General features: G+C 37.1%; 1 protein-coding gene across 1 annotated transcript in view; it reads left to right on the top strand.

The window, feature by feature from the left end:
• The window catches only part of YME1L1 (YME1 like 1 ATPase), a 43,879-nt gene extending 25,487 nt beyond the window's left edge, over positions 1–18,392 (top strand). The window contains exons 9-19 of the mRNA XM_031015638.3: positions 2,068–2,158; positions 5,155–5,307; positions 5,880–6,012; positions 7,411–7,473; positions 8,304–8,416; positions 9,383–9,538; positions 11,109–11,260; positions 12,497–12,623; positions 12,709–12,782; positions 14,246–14,332; positions 16,720–18,392. Of these exons, the coding sequence (XP_030871498.2) occupies positions 2,068–2,158; positions 5,155–5,307; positions 5,880–6,012; positions 7,411–7,473; positions 8,304–8,416; positions 9,383–9,538; positions 11,109–11,260; positions 12,497–12,623; positions 12,709–12,782; positions 14,246–14,332; positions 16,720–16,863 (1,293 nt within the window). The 3' untranslated portion in view covers positions 16,864–18,392. The remainder of the gene's footprint in view (positions 1–2,067; positions 2,159–5,154; positions 5,308–5,879; positions 6,013–7,410; positions 7,474–8,303; positions 8,417–9,382; positions 9,539–11,108; positions 11,261–12,496; positions 12,624–12,708; positions 12,783–14,245; positions 14,333–16,719) is intronic.
• The last annotated feature ends 875 nt before the right edge of the window (positions 18,393–19,267 follow it).

Genomic DNA, 19,267 nt, shown 5'->3' with positions numbered 1-19,267 from the left:
GATCTTAGCTCACAACAACCTCCTCCTCCTGGGCTCCAGCCATCCTTCCGCCTCAGCCTCTCAGGTAGCTAGGACTACAGGCGTGTGCCCCTATGCCTGGCTAATTTTTGTAGTTTTTTTGGTAGAGTTGGGATTTAGCTGTGTTGCCCAGGCTGGTCTTGATCTCCTGAGCTCAAGTGATCCACCCATCTTTGCCTCCCAAAGTGCTGGGATTATAGGCATCAGCCACCAAGCCCAGCTGATTTCTCTTTCTTTTTCTTCTTCTTTTTTTTGGGGGGTGGGGGAGCGGTGTAGAGACAGAGTTTCACTTTGTTGTCCAGGCTGGTCTCAAACTCCTGAGCTCAGGCAGTCCTCCCATCTCAGCCTCACAAAGTGCTGGGGGTAACAGGCATGAGCCACCACACCTGTCCTGGAATGTGGGGATTTCTGAGTACTAAACTAAAGCCATGCTGATAACTAAGCATAGTGAAAGTAGACATCACAATTAAGGTAGATCCTTACCAAGTTTTCCATGCTAAAATGAATCAATTTTATAATTGCTGTAAGACCTAAATTTATATAGAGCAAAGTAATTCAGTAGCATTTACCAGAACAGGTTTGCCATTAGGTAGTTCCTGTGACAAATGTTTACCAAATCTCAAAGAGCTTGTATAGGAATGTCATTTCCTTGCCTAGAATTTCTGAATATATGGGCACACTTATATATATAGCCTTAAAAATATTAATAAGGGCTTTTAATAACTTGATTCATTACCTTGATCCCATTAACTATTTTCCTTGATAGAGCTTATGTTCCTCAAGTGGGAATTCTCTTGCCATAGAATTTGGAGAGAGAATATAGTTTGAGTATTAAATTATGTTTAATCTCTTTATTCCTACAACTTAAAATTGGAATTATATCTATTATTTTGACCAAATATATTTTAGTCTTCTTTTAGTACATGGATATTATCTTTCAAGTTCTCTTTTAATAAACCAGCCAAGTCTTTTTTTAACCATAAATTTCATTGAAGTTTAACAAATTCACACAATAGTGCACAAATCCATAAATTTTCACAAACTGTCTGTGTTATAAGTACCCAGCTCAAGAAATAGAACGTTAGCAGAAGCCCAGAACCTCCTGATGCCTCCTTCTGGTTACTAACCTAGGGACAATTTCCTGTCTAATACCATACATGAATTTTCCCTATTTTTGAATTTTAGATAAATGTAATCCATATGGAATATCCTCTTTTGTATGAGGCTTCTTTTATTCAACATGTTTGTGAGATCCATCTATGTTATTTGGAGTTGAGGTTTATTTATCCTTATTGCATAGTATCCCATTATAAGAATACTACAACACGGTGCAATTACACTACTTTAGGGTGGACATTTATTTCTAGTTTTTGGTTCAAATACAGCTGGTGTGACTATTTTTATACAAGTCTCTTGGTGAACATATGTACACGCTTCTCCTGGACCTAGGAATGGACAAAGCTTTGTTTTCTATTTTTTTAAATACTCTGAAAAGAAAATGCTATGTTTTTAACCATTAACTTGATTAAAACATTATTACATTTTTAATTATTTAATCAGAATAACTTTCAAAGATCATTTCAAGTCTAACAAAAAAAACATAACTTTGTTCTTTAATAAGTGTAATATTTCCTGGAAATATACCTGGGAATTTTTCTTGAAATAATAAGCGAATCTTGACATTAATTGGACATTTTCAGAATGCCCTTTGGCATGAAGCTATGTTTCATGTTTTAGTATGCTCCTCTCTAGGTACTTTCTTTTTAACCCTGTCCAATGTACTTGACTTTTGTTTTCTCACTGAGAAAATGAAAGTTCAGAATGATTTTTTTGGGGATAGTAAGGAGACTTTACATAATTGGAAATAATTGTCGGGAAAACCCTTTGTTTTATAAGGGGCCATTTTTGTATGCTTTTTTTTACTGAAACAGAGAAGGTCAGGTTAATTCCATATCCAAATTAAATTTATGATTTTCAAAAGAGAAGCCTTGATAATCTAACCAAACGTGTCCATTATCTAAAGTTATTTGGAAAATTGTGTCACTTTAGGTGGAGGAAGCTAAACAAGAATTACAGGAAGTTGTTGAATTCTTGAAAAATCCACAAAAATTTACTATTCTTGGAGGTAAACTTCCAAAAGGTAAGATATCTTTTCTTTACCATGATTTGATGGAAAAAACAAAAACAAAGAAACAAACAAAAAAAACCTATATTACTTATTTAATTTTAACTGATTAAAGTTTAAGTCTTAATTGCTATTTTGCAAAATAGATGTTCATTCTGAACATACAATTCCATAGCCTTTTTTTTTTTGGTAACTGCAAGTTTTTATATACTTTCAAATTTAAAGTTACAAGAATAGTACATAGAATGCTCCTCATACCCTTTACCTAGACTCACAAATTTTTAATATTTAGCTTCCTTTTTAGACCCAGGCTTGAGTGCAGTGATGCAATCATGGCTCGCTGTAGCCACAACCTCCCAAGTTCAGGCGGCCCTCCCAAGTAGCTGAGACCACAGGTACACACCACCATGCTGGCTAATGTTTGTATTTTTTGTAGAGATGAGGTTACTCCGTGTTGCCCAGGCTGCTCTTGAACTCCTGGGCTCAAGCGATCCACTCACTTTGGCCTCCTAAAGTACTAGGACTGCAGGCATGAGCCAGCGCACTCAAACTAGCTCCATTTTAAAAATCATTCACTTTGTCTCTTTATGTATGTATAAATATAAAAATTATTTGTAAATAAATAAATTTTTAACTATTTGAGAGTAAATTGTAAACAATCACCCCAAGTGTGTATTTCCTAAGAATAAGGATATTCTTTTATATAACTCCAGAATAGTATTAAAATTAGGACATTACTGGGTGTGGTGGCTCACGCCTTTAATCCCAGCATTTTAGGAGGCGGAGGCGGGTGGATTACTTGAGATCAGGAGTTCGAGACCAGTCTGGTCTTGAACCAGGGGCCATTGGAGTTCCAACCAGCCTGGCCAACATGGTGAAACCCTGTCTCTACTAAAAAAAAAATTAGCTGGGCTTGGTGGCAGGCGCCTGTAATCCCAGCTACTCAGGAGGCTGAGGCAGGAGAATCGTTTGAACCTAGGAGGTAGAGGTTGCAGTGCGCCGAGATTGTTCCCACTGCACTCCAGTCTGGGTGACAAAGCAAGATTCTGTCTCAAAAAAAAAAAAAAAAAAAAGGACATTTAACATACATACAAAACCATTATCCAATTTAGAGTCTATATTCAAATTTCAGCATTTGCTCCAATAGTATCCTTTGTAGTGTTGCCCTGATCCCTACCTACTTCCCCAGTTCAGGACCTAATCCAGGATCACAGGTAACATTTAGGCTTTTATTGTTTTTTTTTTTTTTTCAAATGAAACAATGAAACAATTCCTTAGCCTTTTGTGAGGGAGTGGAGAGAAGAGGATCTTTCATGATTTTTACAGTTGCAAAGAGTACTTGCCTAATTATTTATAGAATTTTCTCAGTTTAGCTTTTTCTGATGTTTTCTCATGGTTAACATGACTTTTAATGACTTCATAGTATCCTTCTAATTTATGGTTATATCACAATTTAACCATTTATTTTGAATTTTTATATGGTTTCCAGTTTTTTTGCTATTAAGAGTAGTGCTGTGTTTCATCTTAATTCAAGGCTTTGCCTGCATGCTTAATTATTTCCTTAGAATAAATTTCTAGAAATGGAATTGCTGAGTTAAAGGATGACAGTCCTTTTTAATGCTTGTTTTTATGCTGCCAACTATCTCCACTGAAAATACAGCAGTGTATGAAATTATTTGCAGTAACCTTTGCTAATTTAGGGTACATTTATTAAATCAGTGCTTAATAATGATAACTTTAGCTAATATCACTGGCAAAAGCCTTATCAACATCATGTACTTCCTGATGCTCTAGGAAGGACCCAAGTGATGGCTTATGTGGTGTCCACGCAAAAAGGAATTAAAAAAGAGCACAATCTCAATGCAATCATGAGAAAACACTAGAAAAGCCCATATCAGGAGACATTCCACATACCACCTTGACATTTATTTAAACATCACAGAGTGAATGTTTAAAACCATAGAAGTATTAATAGTTACACTCTTCCTCTTTCTAATCACAAGGAGTATTTTAAATTTGTAGAAAATTTGAGTAGTATAAATTTGTAGAAAAATCTTCAGATACCAAGATGTAATCCACAGAAATTAATATGATTTAAACCAGTTAAGTATAACTAAAACATGACAATACTAGGATAGTCTTAAAGCTATTTTTGAGCTTCAGCTTTCTTTAAAATTTTTTTTATGTTAAAATGAAGCAAACATGTATGTAAAGAAGTTTTGTTGCTTTTTTAATGTAATATGTATATTTATAAAAACATATAAGTCAGGTAATTCTGTTTTTCTAATGTGAAAATCTTTGGTATTATGAAAATTTGCAAACATATGGAAAACCTTGAAAGAACAGTACAATTAACATCCATATCCTATCCACTTAGACTCAACAATTGTTAACATTCTGTCATATTTGCTTTCTGTGTTATGTGTGTATTTTTCCCCCTGAACATTTGAAAGAAAACTATAAACATCAACTACTTGACATCTAAAGACTTTGTTGTACATCACCTAAGAATAAGGACAGTGTCCTAAATAAACATAATAACCTTATCCAACCAAAGAAAATTAAGACTATTTCCTTAATATCATGTACTCTCAGTCTTGTTTAAATGTTTTCACCAGATGTCTCTAGAATATTTTGTTCTTTATGAAAGAGCATCAAATCAAGATTCACTAATTACATTTGGTTGTTTAGTCTTTTAATCTATTTTTACATGAATTTTATCTTATTTAGTGATAAATGGGTTTATATTTTTTTGCCTCAAGATTCTCCCTGTCATGTCTCTTGTTGATATGGAAACAATATTTATAAAATACAGGAACATTAATTTTGGACAAGATTCTGAAGTGAACCATTAGCAGAGACAAGTACGGTTTGCTGTGTTTCAAAATATTGGTTATTGGTGTGACCTCAGCCTGAAAATGATATAAATTAATAATTATTTATTTTATAGGTTCATATCGAGGGATTTTTTAAAAATACTTTGAATCATTCTCATTTTCATTTTCTTTTAGGAATTCTTTTAGTTGGACCCCCAGGGACTGGAAAGACACTTCTTGCCCGAGCTGTGGCGGGAGAAGCTGATGTTCCTTTTTATTACGCTTCTGGATCCGAATTTGATGAGATGTTTGTGGGTGTGGGAGCCAGCCGTATCAGAAATCTTTTTAGTACGTTTTGGTGTATCTTTGATGCAGTGCTAAATTTTGTTAAGGGAAGTGTGTATCTTACCCTTTCTTTGCTAATTACTTTTTTTCTTCCTTTTTTTAATTTCTGTTTTTTGAGGCCTCCAGCTTTGCATGCTAATTAGTTTTGATTGATAGTTAAAATAGCCATTGTGGGACCTTGGTTTGGGTAACTTACTATATGAATTATCGGAAGAGCTAGTGGAAGTGCAAGATGAAGTTGGAGGCTACCAAAAATCTCTTAGTGTTTTTTCATTTTATTCATCAATTTTGTAGTATGGAATTAAGGAGTAATTAGCTTCAAACCTGATTGTATATATTTGTATAGCTGGAAAGAATGAATGAATGCCCAACTGTTTTGTTTTATATCATTTCTTTGGTATAGTTTTTTCCCCCTGAAGATACTATTTTTAAGTCAGTAAAAAATGACCTCCTTTTCTTCCAGTGAATATTTTTTGTTGGCTTTTGACAGTTTTATAGGATTTTAATATTTATCTCGTTTTGTTCAAAAGTGTTGACTTTCTTTCAGCTTATTTGAATGTTTTTTGTTTTCTTAGGGGAAGCAAAAGCGAATGCTCCTTGTGTTATATTTATTGATGAATTAGATTCTGTTGGTGGGAAGAGAATTGAATCTCCAATGCATCCATATTCAAGGCAGACCATAAATCAACTTCTTGCTGAAATGGATGGGTAATTGAGTCTTCTTTTTTCTTAGAATATGGTGATGCCTCCCAGCATTTGATATACGTAGAATTGATCTTACGCAAATTATTTCCATAAGGCATTTCATATCTAGAGATATGAAAAATGTGATGTGTATAGGAAACAGAGTAGTCAGTCCCTCATGCAAGAACTCAAGACAAGCTTTTTCTCTCAGTATTGTATTGTTTTCATTACTAATTGGATATTTGAATATCAACTCATCTTATTTAATTTATGGTATTTATATCCTTTTTCATTTATTGTTACACTTATGACAAAAACAATGATTTATGCCGAGACTAGTAGTCTATTTGAAGAAATACAGTTGTTTCTACATAATTTATGATTAACTTTGAGTGTATTGGCAGATTTAAAGCTTACATCAATGTTCATAATATAAGAAGCAAGAGGTGATGTTGCTTTGAAAGAAGTATCTTAAAACTCAATATAAGACATTTTGAAACCACATAGGAAGCCCAGGAGCAAATAATTTGAATTGGTATACTTGAAAGTAATTTTTCAAAAATTAACCAGGCACCTAAGCTTTTTATATCAGGTTATCTTTTCCTGCATAGACCAGATAATTGTGAAGGTATGTAGTCACAGATGAATTGGTGGTTTATTATCAGTTTCTTTTCTTGGCTGTTATTTGATTAATGAAGCTGGGCATGGTGGCTCACGCCTGTAATCCCAGGACTTTTGGAAGCCAAGGTGGGAGGATTGCTTGAGGCCAGGAGTTCAAAACCAGCCTGGTCAAGATAGCAAGACCCTATCTCTACTAAAAATAAAAACAGTCACCAGGCACAGTAGCTCAAGCCTATAATCCTAGCACTTTGGGAGGCTGAGGCGGGTGTATTGCTTGAGGTCAGGAGTTCAACACCAACCTGGCCAACATGGTGAAACCCCGTCTCTACTAAAAATATAAGAATTAGCTGGGTTTGGTGGCAGGCGCCTGTAATCCTGGCTACTCAGGAAGCTGAGACATGAGAATTGCTTGAACCTGGGAGATGGAGGTTGCAGTGAGCGCCATTGAACTCCAACCTGGGTGACAGTGAGACTCCATCTCCAAAAAAAAAAAAAAAAAAATAGTGGCTTGTACCTAGAAATTGGGGAGAAAATATTTAAAAATAAATAAAAAATAAATTAGTCAGATATGTTGGCCTGCACCTGTCCTTCCAGCTACTTGAGAGGTTGAGGCAGAAGGTTCACTTCAACCCAGGAGTTTGAGGCAGCAGTGAGCTATGATCATACTGGTGCGCTCCAGCCTAGGCCACAAAGCGAGTCCTAGTCTCAAAAAAAGAAAACAAACCAGTTTTGTGTAGAGCATTTCTACATGTGTGCTGTGCTTCAGTGTTAGTAAAAGATGCTATTTTTTTTCCTGTATAGTTTTAAACCCAATGAAGGAGTTATCATAATAGGAGCCACAAACTTCCCAGAGGCATTAGATAAGTAAGTATTAAAAGAAGATTTTTGTGAAATACTGTTACATGCTACAAAATTATGCTAAAAGAAGTCCGTTGCAAAAGATCACATCAACATTGTATGATTCCATTTATATTCAATATCCAGAATAAGCAAATTCACAGAGACAAATTGGGTTAGCAGTTACCAGAGGTTAGGGAGAATGGGGAATGGCTGTCATTGGATATGGGATTTCTTTGTGGGGGATGGGAATATTCTAAAATTAGATTGTGGTGATGGTTGTACAATTCTGAATGTATTAAAAACCACTGAAGTATCCACTTTAAATTATGTTATGTGAATTACATCTCAATAAAACTTAAAATATTTATTTGTTATATGTCACAAAAGTTGTATGTAGAGAGGATTTTTAAAATAAATTAACTGTAGTATTATAACTAGGTTTAAAGTTACTATGAAAAAAATTTTATTGTTTCATTTGATCAGTAGTTTGTCACTGCCTAAGACTCTAGTCTAACATTTTGTACTTAGCAGTTGAGATGGATGTGTGGTTCTCATAATAGTTTGTTGTGGAATTATTTGTTCCTGGACTGAATTACCTGCATGCTTTTGTTTCTGAGGGGTAGGCTACCTAGGTACACACATGTATCTAAATGAATCTTTGTTCTGCTTTCTGGTTATTGACACTGTTACTTGAGCCATGTTTTAAAGCAACTATCTGAATATTTATGTACAAAACTCCATCTGCGCTCTGGCTGCCATTGGCTTCCCAGTCATGTCATTAGGGTGTCAGTCCTGTTGAATTTGAGCTTAAATAGTTTATTAATTTATATTTTCCTTTTGCATTCTTCCTGAAGTGCCTTAATACGTCCTGGTCGTTTTGACATGCAAGTTACAGTTCCAAGGCCAGATGTAAAAGGTCGAACAGAAATTTTGAAATGGTATCTCAATAAAATAAAGTTTGATCAATGTAAGTATCAAAACAAACATTTGTCATTTCTGTAAAGTGGTAATGTTTGTGGTCCTTTCATGATACATGTATTAACATTAAAAGACCAGTTCATGTTTGTCTTTTTTTTTTCCATTAGTATGTTCGTTTAAAAGTCCATTCCTTAGTGTATATCCAGGAGATTCTATTGTTTTGAACCCTGAGTCTAAAGAAAGGTTTTTTTAGAGTATTCAGACAGATAATATTTGAGGATACATACATATACACAACACACACACACATTTTTTTAAGATGAATGTAAAATGCAAAATAATATTAAAAAGCTGCAGAAACAGTAACTCATGATATAGTCAGTGTGGGGCCAAAAGAGAAGAAAGCAAATTATAAAACAAAACACATGGAAATGTATTACTCACTTGAGTAATAAATTATTAAAGCTGCAGTAGTTTCAGAGATAGCTGTATCAATTCATTAAACTATACATGTTTCCTATAAGGGCAGCTTTTATGTCTAAAGTATTTCCAGATGAAATTCAGAGAAAAAGTGACTAAACTATGGCTCAGAATAGCTAGCTATTTTCTTTTTTCCCTCGGAATGTGAGGTGTTTTTTTTTGTTTGTTTTTTTTTGAGACAAGAGTTTTGCCCTTTTTGCCCAGGCTGGAGTGGAGTGGCACAATCTTGGCTGACTGCAACCTCCACCTCCCGGGTTCAAGTGATTCTTCTGCCTCAGCCTTCTGAATAGCTGGGATTACAGGTGCATGCCACCATGCCCAGCTAATTTTTGTATTTTTAGTAGAGATGGGGTTTCACCATGTTGGCCAGGCTGGTCTCCAACTCCTGTCCTTAGGTGATCTGCCAGCCCCAGCCTCCCAAAGTGCTGGGATTACAGGCATGAGCCAACGCACCCAGTCAGAATGTGAGTTCTTTGTGAAGAGCTTTCTTTTACCTGTTTTAGACTTTTAACGTTGTGTTCTCTTTTTACATTAGCCGTTGATCCAGAAATTATAGCTCGAGGTACCGTTGGCTTTTCTGGAGCAGAGTTGGAGAATCTTGTGAACCAGGCTGCATTAAAAGCAGCTGTTGATGGAAAAGAAATGGTTACCATGAAGGAGCTGGAGTTTTCCAAAGACAAAATTCTAATGGGTAGGTTTCCTTTCTTTTTTTTCTGTCTTTTACTTTTCATTGTGTTAGATAATTCATTTAGGGGCAAATACTCTATTCAAACAGCTAAAGCCATGGCTATGTTGAATCTAATCTTACTCTAAAACTTCAGTGTCTGGGTTTTCAAGATTTGTAATAAATGATTTTACAAAATTCCCAACTTAACATCAAACAAATGCCATTAAACTGTAACATTTTCTTGACAATAATCTTGTCAGTGATACAGAACTGATTTTATAGTGTACCACATTTATTAGTTTTGTCTCTTTCTTAGAAAACCTTTTCTTCTGACTGGAAAGCTTTAAAAAGTGATGGGAACATGAAAATATATACTTGACAACACCACAATTTGGCATCTTATGAAACAAATATATTCTAGTGGCTTATGTAATTATATAGTTAAACTGGTAGTGGGGAGATGAGGCACGTATACATTTCCTCTTGTCAGACATTGCTGCGAAAAAGGATAGTTAACTTTATTCTGTGCTTAATTTCGATTTTAAATCTTGGATTGGCTTAAGCACATTAGTTATGATATTCTTGTTAAATTGGAAGTTTATTTTATAGAAATAGAAATAAGTTTTCCCTTTTGAATTAAGATGCTAGTTTTGACAGTTTTGGTTTTCAGTTAAATTGTTAAAGTTTGTATGTGTTAGGAATGAATTCTGCCCATTTTAAAAAACTTTGTAGACTGGGCGTGGTGGCTCACACCTCTAATCCCAGCACTTTGGGAGGCCAAGGCAGGAGGACTGCTTGAGCCCAGAATCGTTGGAGTTCAAGATCAGCTGGGCAACATAGCAAGACTCCATCTCTACCAAAAATTTTAAAAATTAGCTGGGTGGGGTGGCATGCGACTGTGGTCCCATCTACTTGTGAGTCCTAGGTGGGAGGATTACTTAAGTCCAAGAAGTTAAAGCTACAGTGAGCCATGATCATGCCACTGTACTCCAGCCTGGGTTACAGACCCTGTTTAAAAAGAAACAAAATTACTAAAAATTACTAAAGCTAGGTGCAGTGGCACATGCCTGTAATCCCAGCACTTTGGGAAGCTGAGGTGGGCAGATTGCTTAAGGCTAAGAGTTCAAGGTTGGAGTGAGCTATAATAAGAATGACTTTAAGGAGAATGAGTTTTTTGTTTTATAATATTAATCCCATATCAGATACATTCACCTCTCAGTATCCACTGAGGGGGTGGGGATTGGTTCCAGGACCCGTGTGGATACCAAAATTCAGCGATGCTCAAGTGTCTTTTTATAAAATGGTGTACTATTTGCATATACCTACATAATTCTCCTGTATACATCAAATCATCTCTAGATTACTAATACAATATAAATGCTCTGTAAATAGTTGTTATAATGTATTTTTTTCATTTGTATTATTTTTTATTGTTCCTCTTCCCCATAGTTTTCATCCTTATTTGGTTGAATCTATGGATGCAGAATCTGCTGATAGGAAGGGTGGAGTGTATTTGATTTGCAGACAAGAATGTGTTTTGTTGATTTAAATATACCTTTCTAATGGAGTATTTACTCAATTAAATTTATCTTAGGGCCTGAAAGAAGAAGTGTGGAAATTGATAACAAAAACAAAACCATCACAGCATATCATGAATCTGGTCATGCCATTATTGCATATTACACAAAAGATGCAATGCCTATCAACAAAGCTACAATCATGCCACGGGGGCCAACACTTGGACATGTAAGTTTTTTATAGTGTCTCGCCCTGTCACCCAGGCTGGAGTGCAATGGCGCGATCTCAGCTCACTGCAACCTCTGCCTTCCGGATTCAAACGATTCTTTCACCTCAGCCTCCCAAGTAACTGGGATTACAGATGCCCACCACCACGCCCAGCTAATTTTTGTATTTTTAGTAGAGATGGGGTTTCACCATGTTGGCCAGGCTGCTCTAGAACTCCTGACCTCAGGTGATCCACCTGCCTCAGTCTCCCAGAGTGCTGGGATTACAGGCGTGAGCCACCATGGCCTGCCTAATTCTTAAATATCTAATTACTCCGCTGCCCCAAAAGGGAAAACATTATGTTTTGTAGTAACTGATTCAGTAGTTTCTCTAAGATTTTTATCATTTAGTACAAGTTTATCAGATCTTTCAACATTGTAGACATTTAAAAAATTTCTATGCACCTGGGGAGAAAACAGTCCTATTGCAGCATTATCCACCTATTGTTGTTGCTTTATAAAGGATGTTTTTATTCTCTAATTGCTGGTTTTTCATCAGTCCCCTGATGACCAGCTTTCAGCAACATGGTATAAAGTACTTTAGTGAGAGCTAAATGATAATTCTGGTTTGTTTTTTTTTATTTTGCCCAGTCTTACGGTGCTGAAATTCTGGTTTTTAATGTAACTATATCAGAACTGTATCTGAATTTTTTTAAAATTTTTATTTTATTTTATATTGATGGAGTCTCGCGATGTTGCCCAGGCTAGTCTCAAACTCCTGGGCTCAAGTGATCCTCACACCTCAGCCTCCCAAAGTGCTGAGACTACAGGTATGAGCCACTGCACCCAGCCTGTATCTGAATTTCTTTCATTACATTTTATTTTATTTTATTTTAATTTAATTTGGTTTTATTTTATTTATTGTATTTTATTTTTGAGATGGAGTTTCACTCTTGTTGCCCAGGCTAGAGTGCAATGGCATGATCTCAGCTCACTGCAACCTCTGTCTCCTGGCTTCAAGTGAGTCTTCTGCCTCAGCCTCCCAGGTAGTTGGGATTATAGCCATGCACCACCATGCCTGCCTAATTTTGTATTTTTAGTAGAGATAGGATTTCTCCATGTTGGTCAGGCTGGTCTCGAACTCCCAACCTCAGGTGATCCACCCACCTCAGCCTGCCAAAGTGCTGGGATTCAGGCGTGAGCCACCGCACCCAGCCTCTTTCCTTACTTTTTATCTGATTAACTTTTAATTGTCTAGGTGTCCCTGTTACCTGAGAATGACAGATGGAATGAAACTAGAGCCCAGCTGCTTGCACAAATGGATGTTAGTATGGGAGGAAGAGTGGCAGAGGAGCTTATATTTGGAACCGACCATATTACAACAGGTTAGCTTTAAAGAATGGCTTTAGTTCAAATTATATGTGGTCTTAAAGATATGTTTTAAAATGGTATGTTTTTATTTTATTTTAGGTGCTTCCAGTGATTTTGATAATGCCACTAAAATAGCAAAGCGGATGGTTACCAAATTTGGAATGAGTGAAAAGGTAATAGATTTTTTTAATCCTTTTCATGTATCAAATTATGTGTCAAGTGTTGATTTGAGAGATGGTTCTGATTATAAATTGGTAATATTCACTTTTTCTCTCTCTCACTCCAAATGGATTTGAGGCTCTTTATTCTGAACATTGTTATTCTCTGAATAAAGAAAATGGAGCCTTCTCTTAGCTGCTGAGAATGAGCTGCCCAGATAGTAACTATTACTTCACGAGTTAATTAAGTGATAAAGCAAGGTGAATTCCTTAGCTTTTCCATGTGGCATGAAAGAGTCTACTTTCTAAGTTTGGTTACTTTACTGTTTCCCTATATTTCATATTTTCATCTTGTCATTGTTCCTTGAAGCACTACTATACTCTGTGAATTATGGATTTCTATATTTGAAGTAGCTGCCAAGGTTTTTCAAGAAAGTACTGAGAACCAGACTTAAAATGATTTTAGGCTGGGCACTGTGGCTCACACCTGTAATCCCAGCACTTTGGGAGGCTGAGGAGACTGTATTGCTTGAGCCCAGGAGTGAGTTCTGGACCAGCCTGGGCAACATGGCACAACCCCATCTCTAAAAAAATACAAAAATTAGCCAGGTATGGTGGTGTGTGCCTGTAATCCCAGCTACTTGGGAGTCTGAGGTGGGAGGATTCTCTGAACCCAGGAGGTCGAGGCTACAGTAAGTCCACTGCACTCTACCCTGGGTGACAGAGCAAGACCCTGTCTCCAAAAAAAAAAAAAAAAAAAGATTTTAAATGTTCTCTCTTGCTCATACTTTTACTATTTTGATATTAGTGTTTTTTTGTTTCTTTGTTTTTGAGACGGAGTCTTGCTCTGTTGCCCAGGCTGTAGTGCAGTGGCGTGATGTCGGCTCACTGCAGCTACCGCCTCCCGGGTTCAAGCGATTCTCCTGCCTCAGCCTCCCAAGTAGCTGGGATTACAGTCACCTGCCACCATGCCTGGCTAAATGTTAGTCTTTATACTTTCAGAAGAATGTGGAAATTTCTTTGCCCTCAAATGCAGTTTTTTTATTTTTATTTTTTTTGGAGACAGAGTCTCGCTCTGTCACCTAGGCTGGAGTGCAGTGGCGCAATGTCAGCTTACTGCAACCACCGCCTCCTGGGTTCAAGCGATTCTCCTGTCTCAGCCTCCTGAGTAGCTGTGATTACAGGCACGTGCCGCTATGCCCAGCTATTTTTTGTGTTTTTAGAAGAAATGGCGTTTCTCCGTGTTTCCAGGCTGGTCTCGAACTCCTAACCTCAGGTGATCCACTCGCCTCGGCCTCCCAAAATCCTAGGATTACAGGTGTGAGCCACTGTGCCCGGCCTCAAATGCAGTTTTCTATTGTACTTCTTTCTTGTCCCCCATATATTTGTTTCCTTATATATAGGATAGTACTTTCTCTTTCAAATTTGTTGGTGTTTGGGGGTTTTCTGTTCAATTACTTTCTTCCTTTTGGTTTTAGCTTGGAGTTATGACCTACAGTGATACAGGGAAACTAAGTCCAGAAACCCAATCTGCCATCGAACAAGAAATAAGAATCCTTCTAAGGGTAATAATATTTTTTGTGCTTATTTATTTTCTTAGGAACAATGTGCTTAAATAGTTAGGTTCTTAAAAAATAACAGCTGAAGGCCCTCTGTTCACTAGAAACATCATTTTATAAAATAAAGATAATAGTCACCATGGTGTCTGGGGAAAAAATTGAAAAATAAAGATAATAGGTGCAGCATTTCAGCAGTGATTTAAATGTTATTAAGGCACCTCTCTGTTCATGAACCTGGACACGGGCTAAGAACAGTTCTATATTGCATGGTTGTAAAAATTCAATTCTCAGGGTGAGGGACAAAATAACTACATATTAGGTATTAGGTACAGTGTACACTATGTAGGTATGGATACACTAAAATCCCAGACTTTACCATTATACAATTCACCCATGTAACCAAAACCACTTGTACCCCATAAGCTGTTGAAATAAAATCTATATATAAAATTTTATGTGTATATAAAATTCAATTGTACTTTAGCTGCAAAACTGTAAGAGGTAATAGAATGGGAAGAGTATTGTTTATTGAGTCTTTGACATATATTCAACAAATAATTTTTTTTTTTTTTTTTTTTTTATATGGAGTCTCACTCTGTTGCCCAGGCTAGAGTGCAGTGGCATGATCTCGGCTCACTGCAACCTAAGAAATAAGTTTAGTAGGTGTTTTATTGTTGGTTTTTTGTGGGTTTTGTCATTTTTTTTTTAAGGGGATGGGTCTTGCTATATTGCCCAGGCTGGACTTGAACTCCTGGGCTCAAGTCAACCTCCCAAGTAGCTGGGGCTACAGGCACACACCACTATGCCTAGCTCTATGATTTCAGTTTTTTGTTTTTGTTTTTTCTTTTTTTTTTTTTTTTGAGACAGAGTTCCACTCTTGTTGCCCAGGCTAGAGTGCAGTAGTGCTATCTCGGCTCATTGCAACTTCCGCCTTCTGGGTTCAAGTGATTCTTCTGCCTCAGCCTTCTGAGTAGCTGGGATTACAGGTGCGTGCCACCATGCCTGGCTAATTTTTTGTATTTTTAGTAGAGACAGGGTTTCACTATGTTGGCCAGGCTGATCTCAAACTCTTTACCTCAGGCGATCCACCCACCTCGGCCTCCCAAAGTGCTGGGATTACAGGCATGAGCCACTGCACCCGGCCCAATTTCAGTATTATGTATGTTGAATCTGAGGCATCTTAGTTGGAAATAGATGTGGGAACTTAGTGGAGAGATTGGTTATGTATTGCATTTGAATGTTGAAGCTACCCATTCATGAAGGCAGGTCTTTTTTTTTTTTTTTTTTTTTTTTTTGAGACAGCATCTTGCCCTGTCACCCAGGCTGGAGTGCAGTGCTGTGATCTTGGCTCATTGCAACCTCTGTCTCCCAAGCTCAAGTGATCCTCCCACCTCAGCCTCCTGAGTAGCTGGGACTATAAGCGCATGCTGCCATGCCTAGCTAATTTTGTTATTTTTTGTAGAGAGCATTTCACTATGTTACCCAGGCTGGTGTCGAACTCCTGGGCTCAAACGATCCACCTGCCTTGGCCTCCCAAAGTGCTGGGATTACAGGTGTGAGCCACCGCACCCAGCCAGGCAGGTTTTAAGGGTAAGACTGACCAGCCTGGGCAACACGGTAAAACCCCATCTCTACAAAACATAGAAAAATTAGCTGGGCATGGTGGTTCATGCCTGTAGTCCCAGCTACTTGGGCTGAGGTGGGAGGATCACCTGAGCCCAGGGAGGTTGAGGCCGTAGTGAGTTGTGATTGCCTGACTTCACTCCAGCCTAAGCATCAGTGAGACTGAAAAAAAATAGAGAGAGAGAGTGACAGAGCTGAGTGCCAAAGTCTTTAGTGAGTAAGGACTATGTTTGTTAGATGGCACAATGAAGACGGTTGGATAGCTCCATAGTCAAATGGCCTGGACTTCAACAGAATAGGAAGAGTGCATTATATAAGAGGGTAGGTTAGTAATGGTCTGAAAGAGGTAACGGGAACAATGAGCTCAGCTGTTTACTGTGAAGTAACTAGGGTAAACATGAACAAATAGCACTTGAGAGGGCTTAGGGAATGCATTCTCCACAGGAGGGACCATGGGTTTGATTATTTCAAGGAAGTAGGAGGAATGCTTTAGAGTAGTTAAGGATACAGAAAGTTTGTATGATGGAAAGGTTTAGAGTGTTATAGAAGAGGTGGTCTCTGCCTTCTCAGGTGTTTATTCTCTTTTCCTCACTATTTATGTTATAATGCACAAATTATCTCTACTTTAGAATCAAGATTCTACATGATTTTATAAATATAAACAGATTTCATATTTTTTAGGGTACATAAAGTTTTTCTTTCTCTTCCTATAGACTGGTTTTCGCATCCCTGCATTTGCTGCTGCTTACGTATCTCCTTTTCTATTTCAGGACTCATATGAACGAGCAAAACATATCTTGAAAACTCATGCAAAGGAGCATAAGAATCTCGCAGAAGCTTTATTGACCTATGAGACTTTGGATGCCAAAGAGATTCAAATTGTTCTTGAGGGGAAAAAGTTGGAAGTGAGATGATAACTCTCTTGATATGGATGCTTGCTGGTTTTATTGCAAGAATATAAGTAGCATTGCAGTAGTCTACTTTTACAACGCTTTCCCCTCATTCTTGATGTGGTGTAATTGAAGAGTGTGAAATGCTTTGTCAATCATTTGTCACATTTATCCAGTTTGGGTTATTCTCATTATGACACCTATTGCAAATTAGCATCCCATGGCAAATATATTTTGAAAAAATAAAGAACTATCAGGATTGAAAACAGCTCTTTTGAGGAATGTCAGTTAGTTATTAAGTTGAAAGTAATTAATGATTTTGTTTGGTTACTCTACTAGATTTGATAAAAATTGTGCCTTTAGCCTTCTGTATACATCAGTGGAAACTTAATTAAGATGCAGTAATTATGTTCCAGATTGACCATGAATAAAATGTTTTTTAATCTAAATGTAGAGAAGTTGGGATCAAAAGCAGTCTCGGAAACACAGAGCCAGGAATATAGCCTTTTGGCATGGTGCCATGGCTCACATCTGTAATCCCAGCACTTTTGGAGGCTGAGGCGGGTGGATTGCTTGAGGCCAGGATTTCGAGACCAGCCTGGCCAACGTGGTGAAACGCTGTCTCTACTAAAATACAAAAAAATAGGGCTGGGCGTGGTTGCTCACGCCTGTAATCCCAGCACTTTCAGAGGCCAAGGCGGGCAAATCACCTGAGGTCAAGAGTTTGAGACCAGCTTGGCCAACATGGTGAAACCCCATCTCTACTAAACATGCAAAAATTACCTGGGCATGGTGGCAGGTGCTTATAATCCCAGCTACTCTGGGGGCCAAGGCAGGAGAATTGCTTGAGCCTGGGAGATGGAGGTTGCAGTGAGCTGAGATCATGCCACTGCACTCCAGCCTGGGCAACAGAGCAAGACTCTGCCTCAAAAAAAAATTAAAATAAATTTAAATACAAAAAAAAATAGCCAGGTGTGGTGGTGCATGCCTGGAATCCCAGCTACTTGAGAGGCTGAGGCACAAGAATTGCTTGAACCCGGGAGGTGGAGGTTGCAGTGAGCCAAGATCACAGGAGCCACTCACTGCACTCCAGCCTGGGTGACAGAGTGAGACTCTGTCTCAAAAAAAAATTAGATAAATGATTATAACCTTTCAGAAATGCTGTGTGCATTTTCATGTTCTTTTTTTTAGCATTACTGTCACTCTCCCTAATGAAATGTACTTCAGAGAAGCAGTATTTTGTTAAATAAATACATAACCTCATTCTGAATAATGTCCCTCATTTTGACTATAACTGTGCTTGGTTTCAAAAGCAAAATTAAACAAAAATCTCAGTCCCCTCCTAAGTGAACTTTGTGTTACCCTGCGTCAGAAATGCCAAGTTGTGTTTACTTTTCATTCAGATTTTGTGAATATGAACATGCTGTTATAGGATTTACAGATGAATATTTAACTCAATAGAAAAATTATTTTAGAGCACATTGTATTGGTATTACAACCAGATTATATTCTTGACGTTGACTTTATTAAAATTATCTACAATTTCCTAATAACTTAAGCTGTATATGGTCTTCATTGAAAAAAGATAGATATTGTTACAGGAAGCTTGTTACATTATATTCTTGACCTTTTGGTTGATAATCTTAAATCTTAATGTAATTTCAAACTGGCAGAAATGTTGCCAGCATAATACATGGATGTCTCATATACCCTGCATCCAGATTTACCAATTGTTATCATTCTGCCCGTTTTTTATTGCCCCAAACCTGTTCTGTCTCCCTCTCTGTATGTACATACATACACGTATAAAATATTGATAAAGTCTTATCTGTCTTAAATTTTTTTACATATTTGTTGAGGTATAATTTACATATGATAAAATTCATTGTAAATGTAGAGTTGAAAGATGTTGTGTGTGTAATCATCACCACAATTAGATTTTAGAACATTTCCATCACCCAAAACATTGTCATGCAAGTGTTTGGATTAATTTTTTAAGAAACTTATGAACTATTTTCAAAGTGACTATAATATTTTATGTTCTAACTAGCAATGTAGGAAGGTTATAGTTTCTCCACATCTTTTGCAGTGCTTGTAGTCTGCCTTTATAATTATGGCCATTCTAGTGGACCACTCATATCCAAATTAATCTCATCCAAGTTAGATCATTTCTCTAGTGACATAAGATGCTGAGCATCTTCCTGTGCTTATTGGCCATTTGTATATCTTCTTTGGAGAAGTGTCTATTGAGATCTTTTACTTCTTTTAATTGGGTTGTCTTGTTCTTACAAGTTATAAAAGATATATTCTGAATGCAAGTCCTTTATCAGATGGATCTTGATTTTTTTTTTTTTTTTTTTTTTTTTTTTTGAGACGAGTCTGGCTCTGTTTCTCAGGCTGGAGTGCAGTGGTGCCATCTCCGCTCACT

This window comes from Gorilla gorilla, chromosome 8 (assembly GCF_029281585.2).
Source record: "Gorilla gorilla gorilla isolate KB3781 chromosome 8, NHGRI_mGorGor1-v2.1_pri, whole genome shotgun sequence".
Classification (NCBI taxonomy): domain Eukaryota; kingdom Metazoa; phylum Chordata; class Mammalia; order Primates; family Hominidae; genus Gorilla; species Gorilla gorilla.
This window is presented reverse-complemented; position numbering and strand designations above follow the sequence as displayed.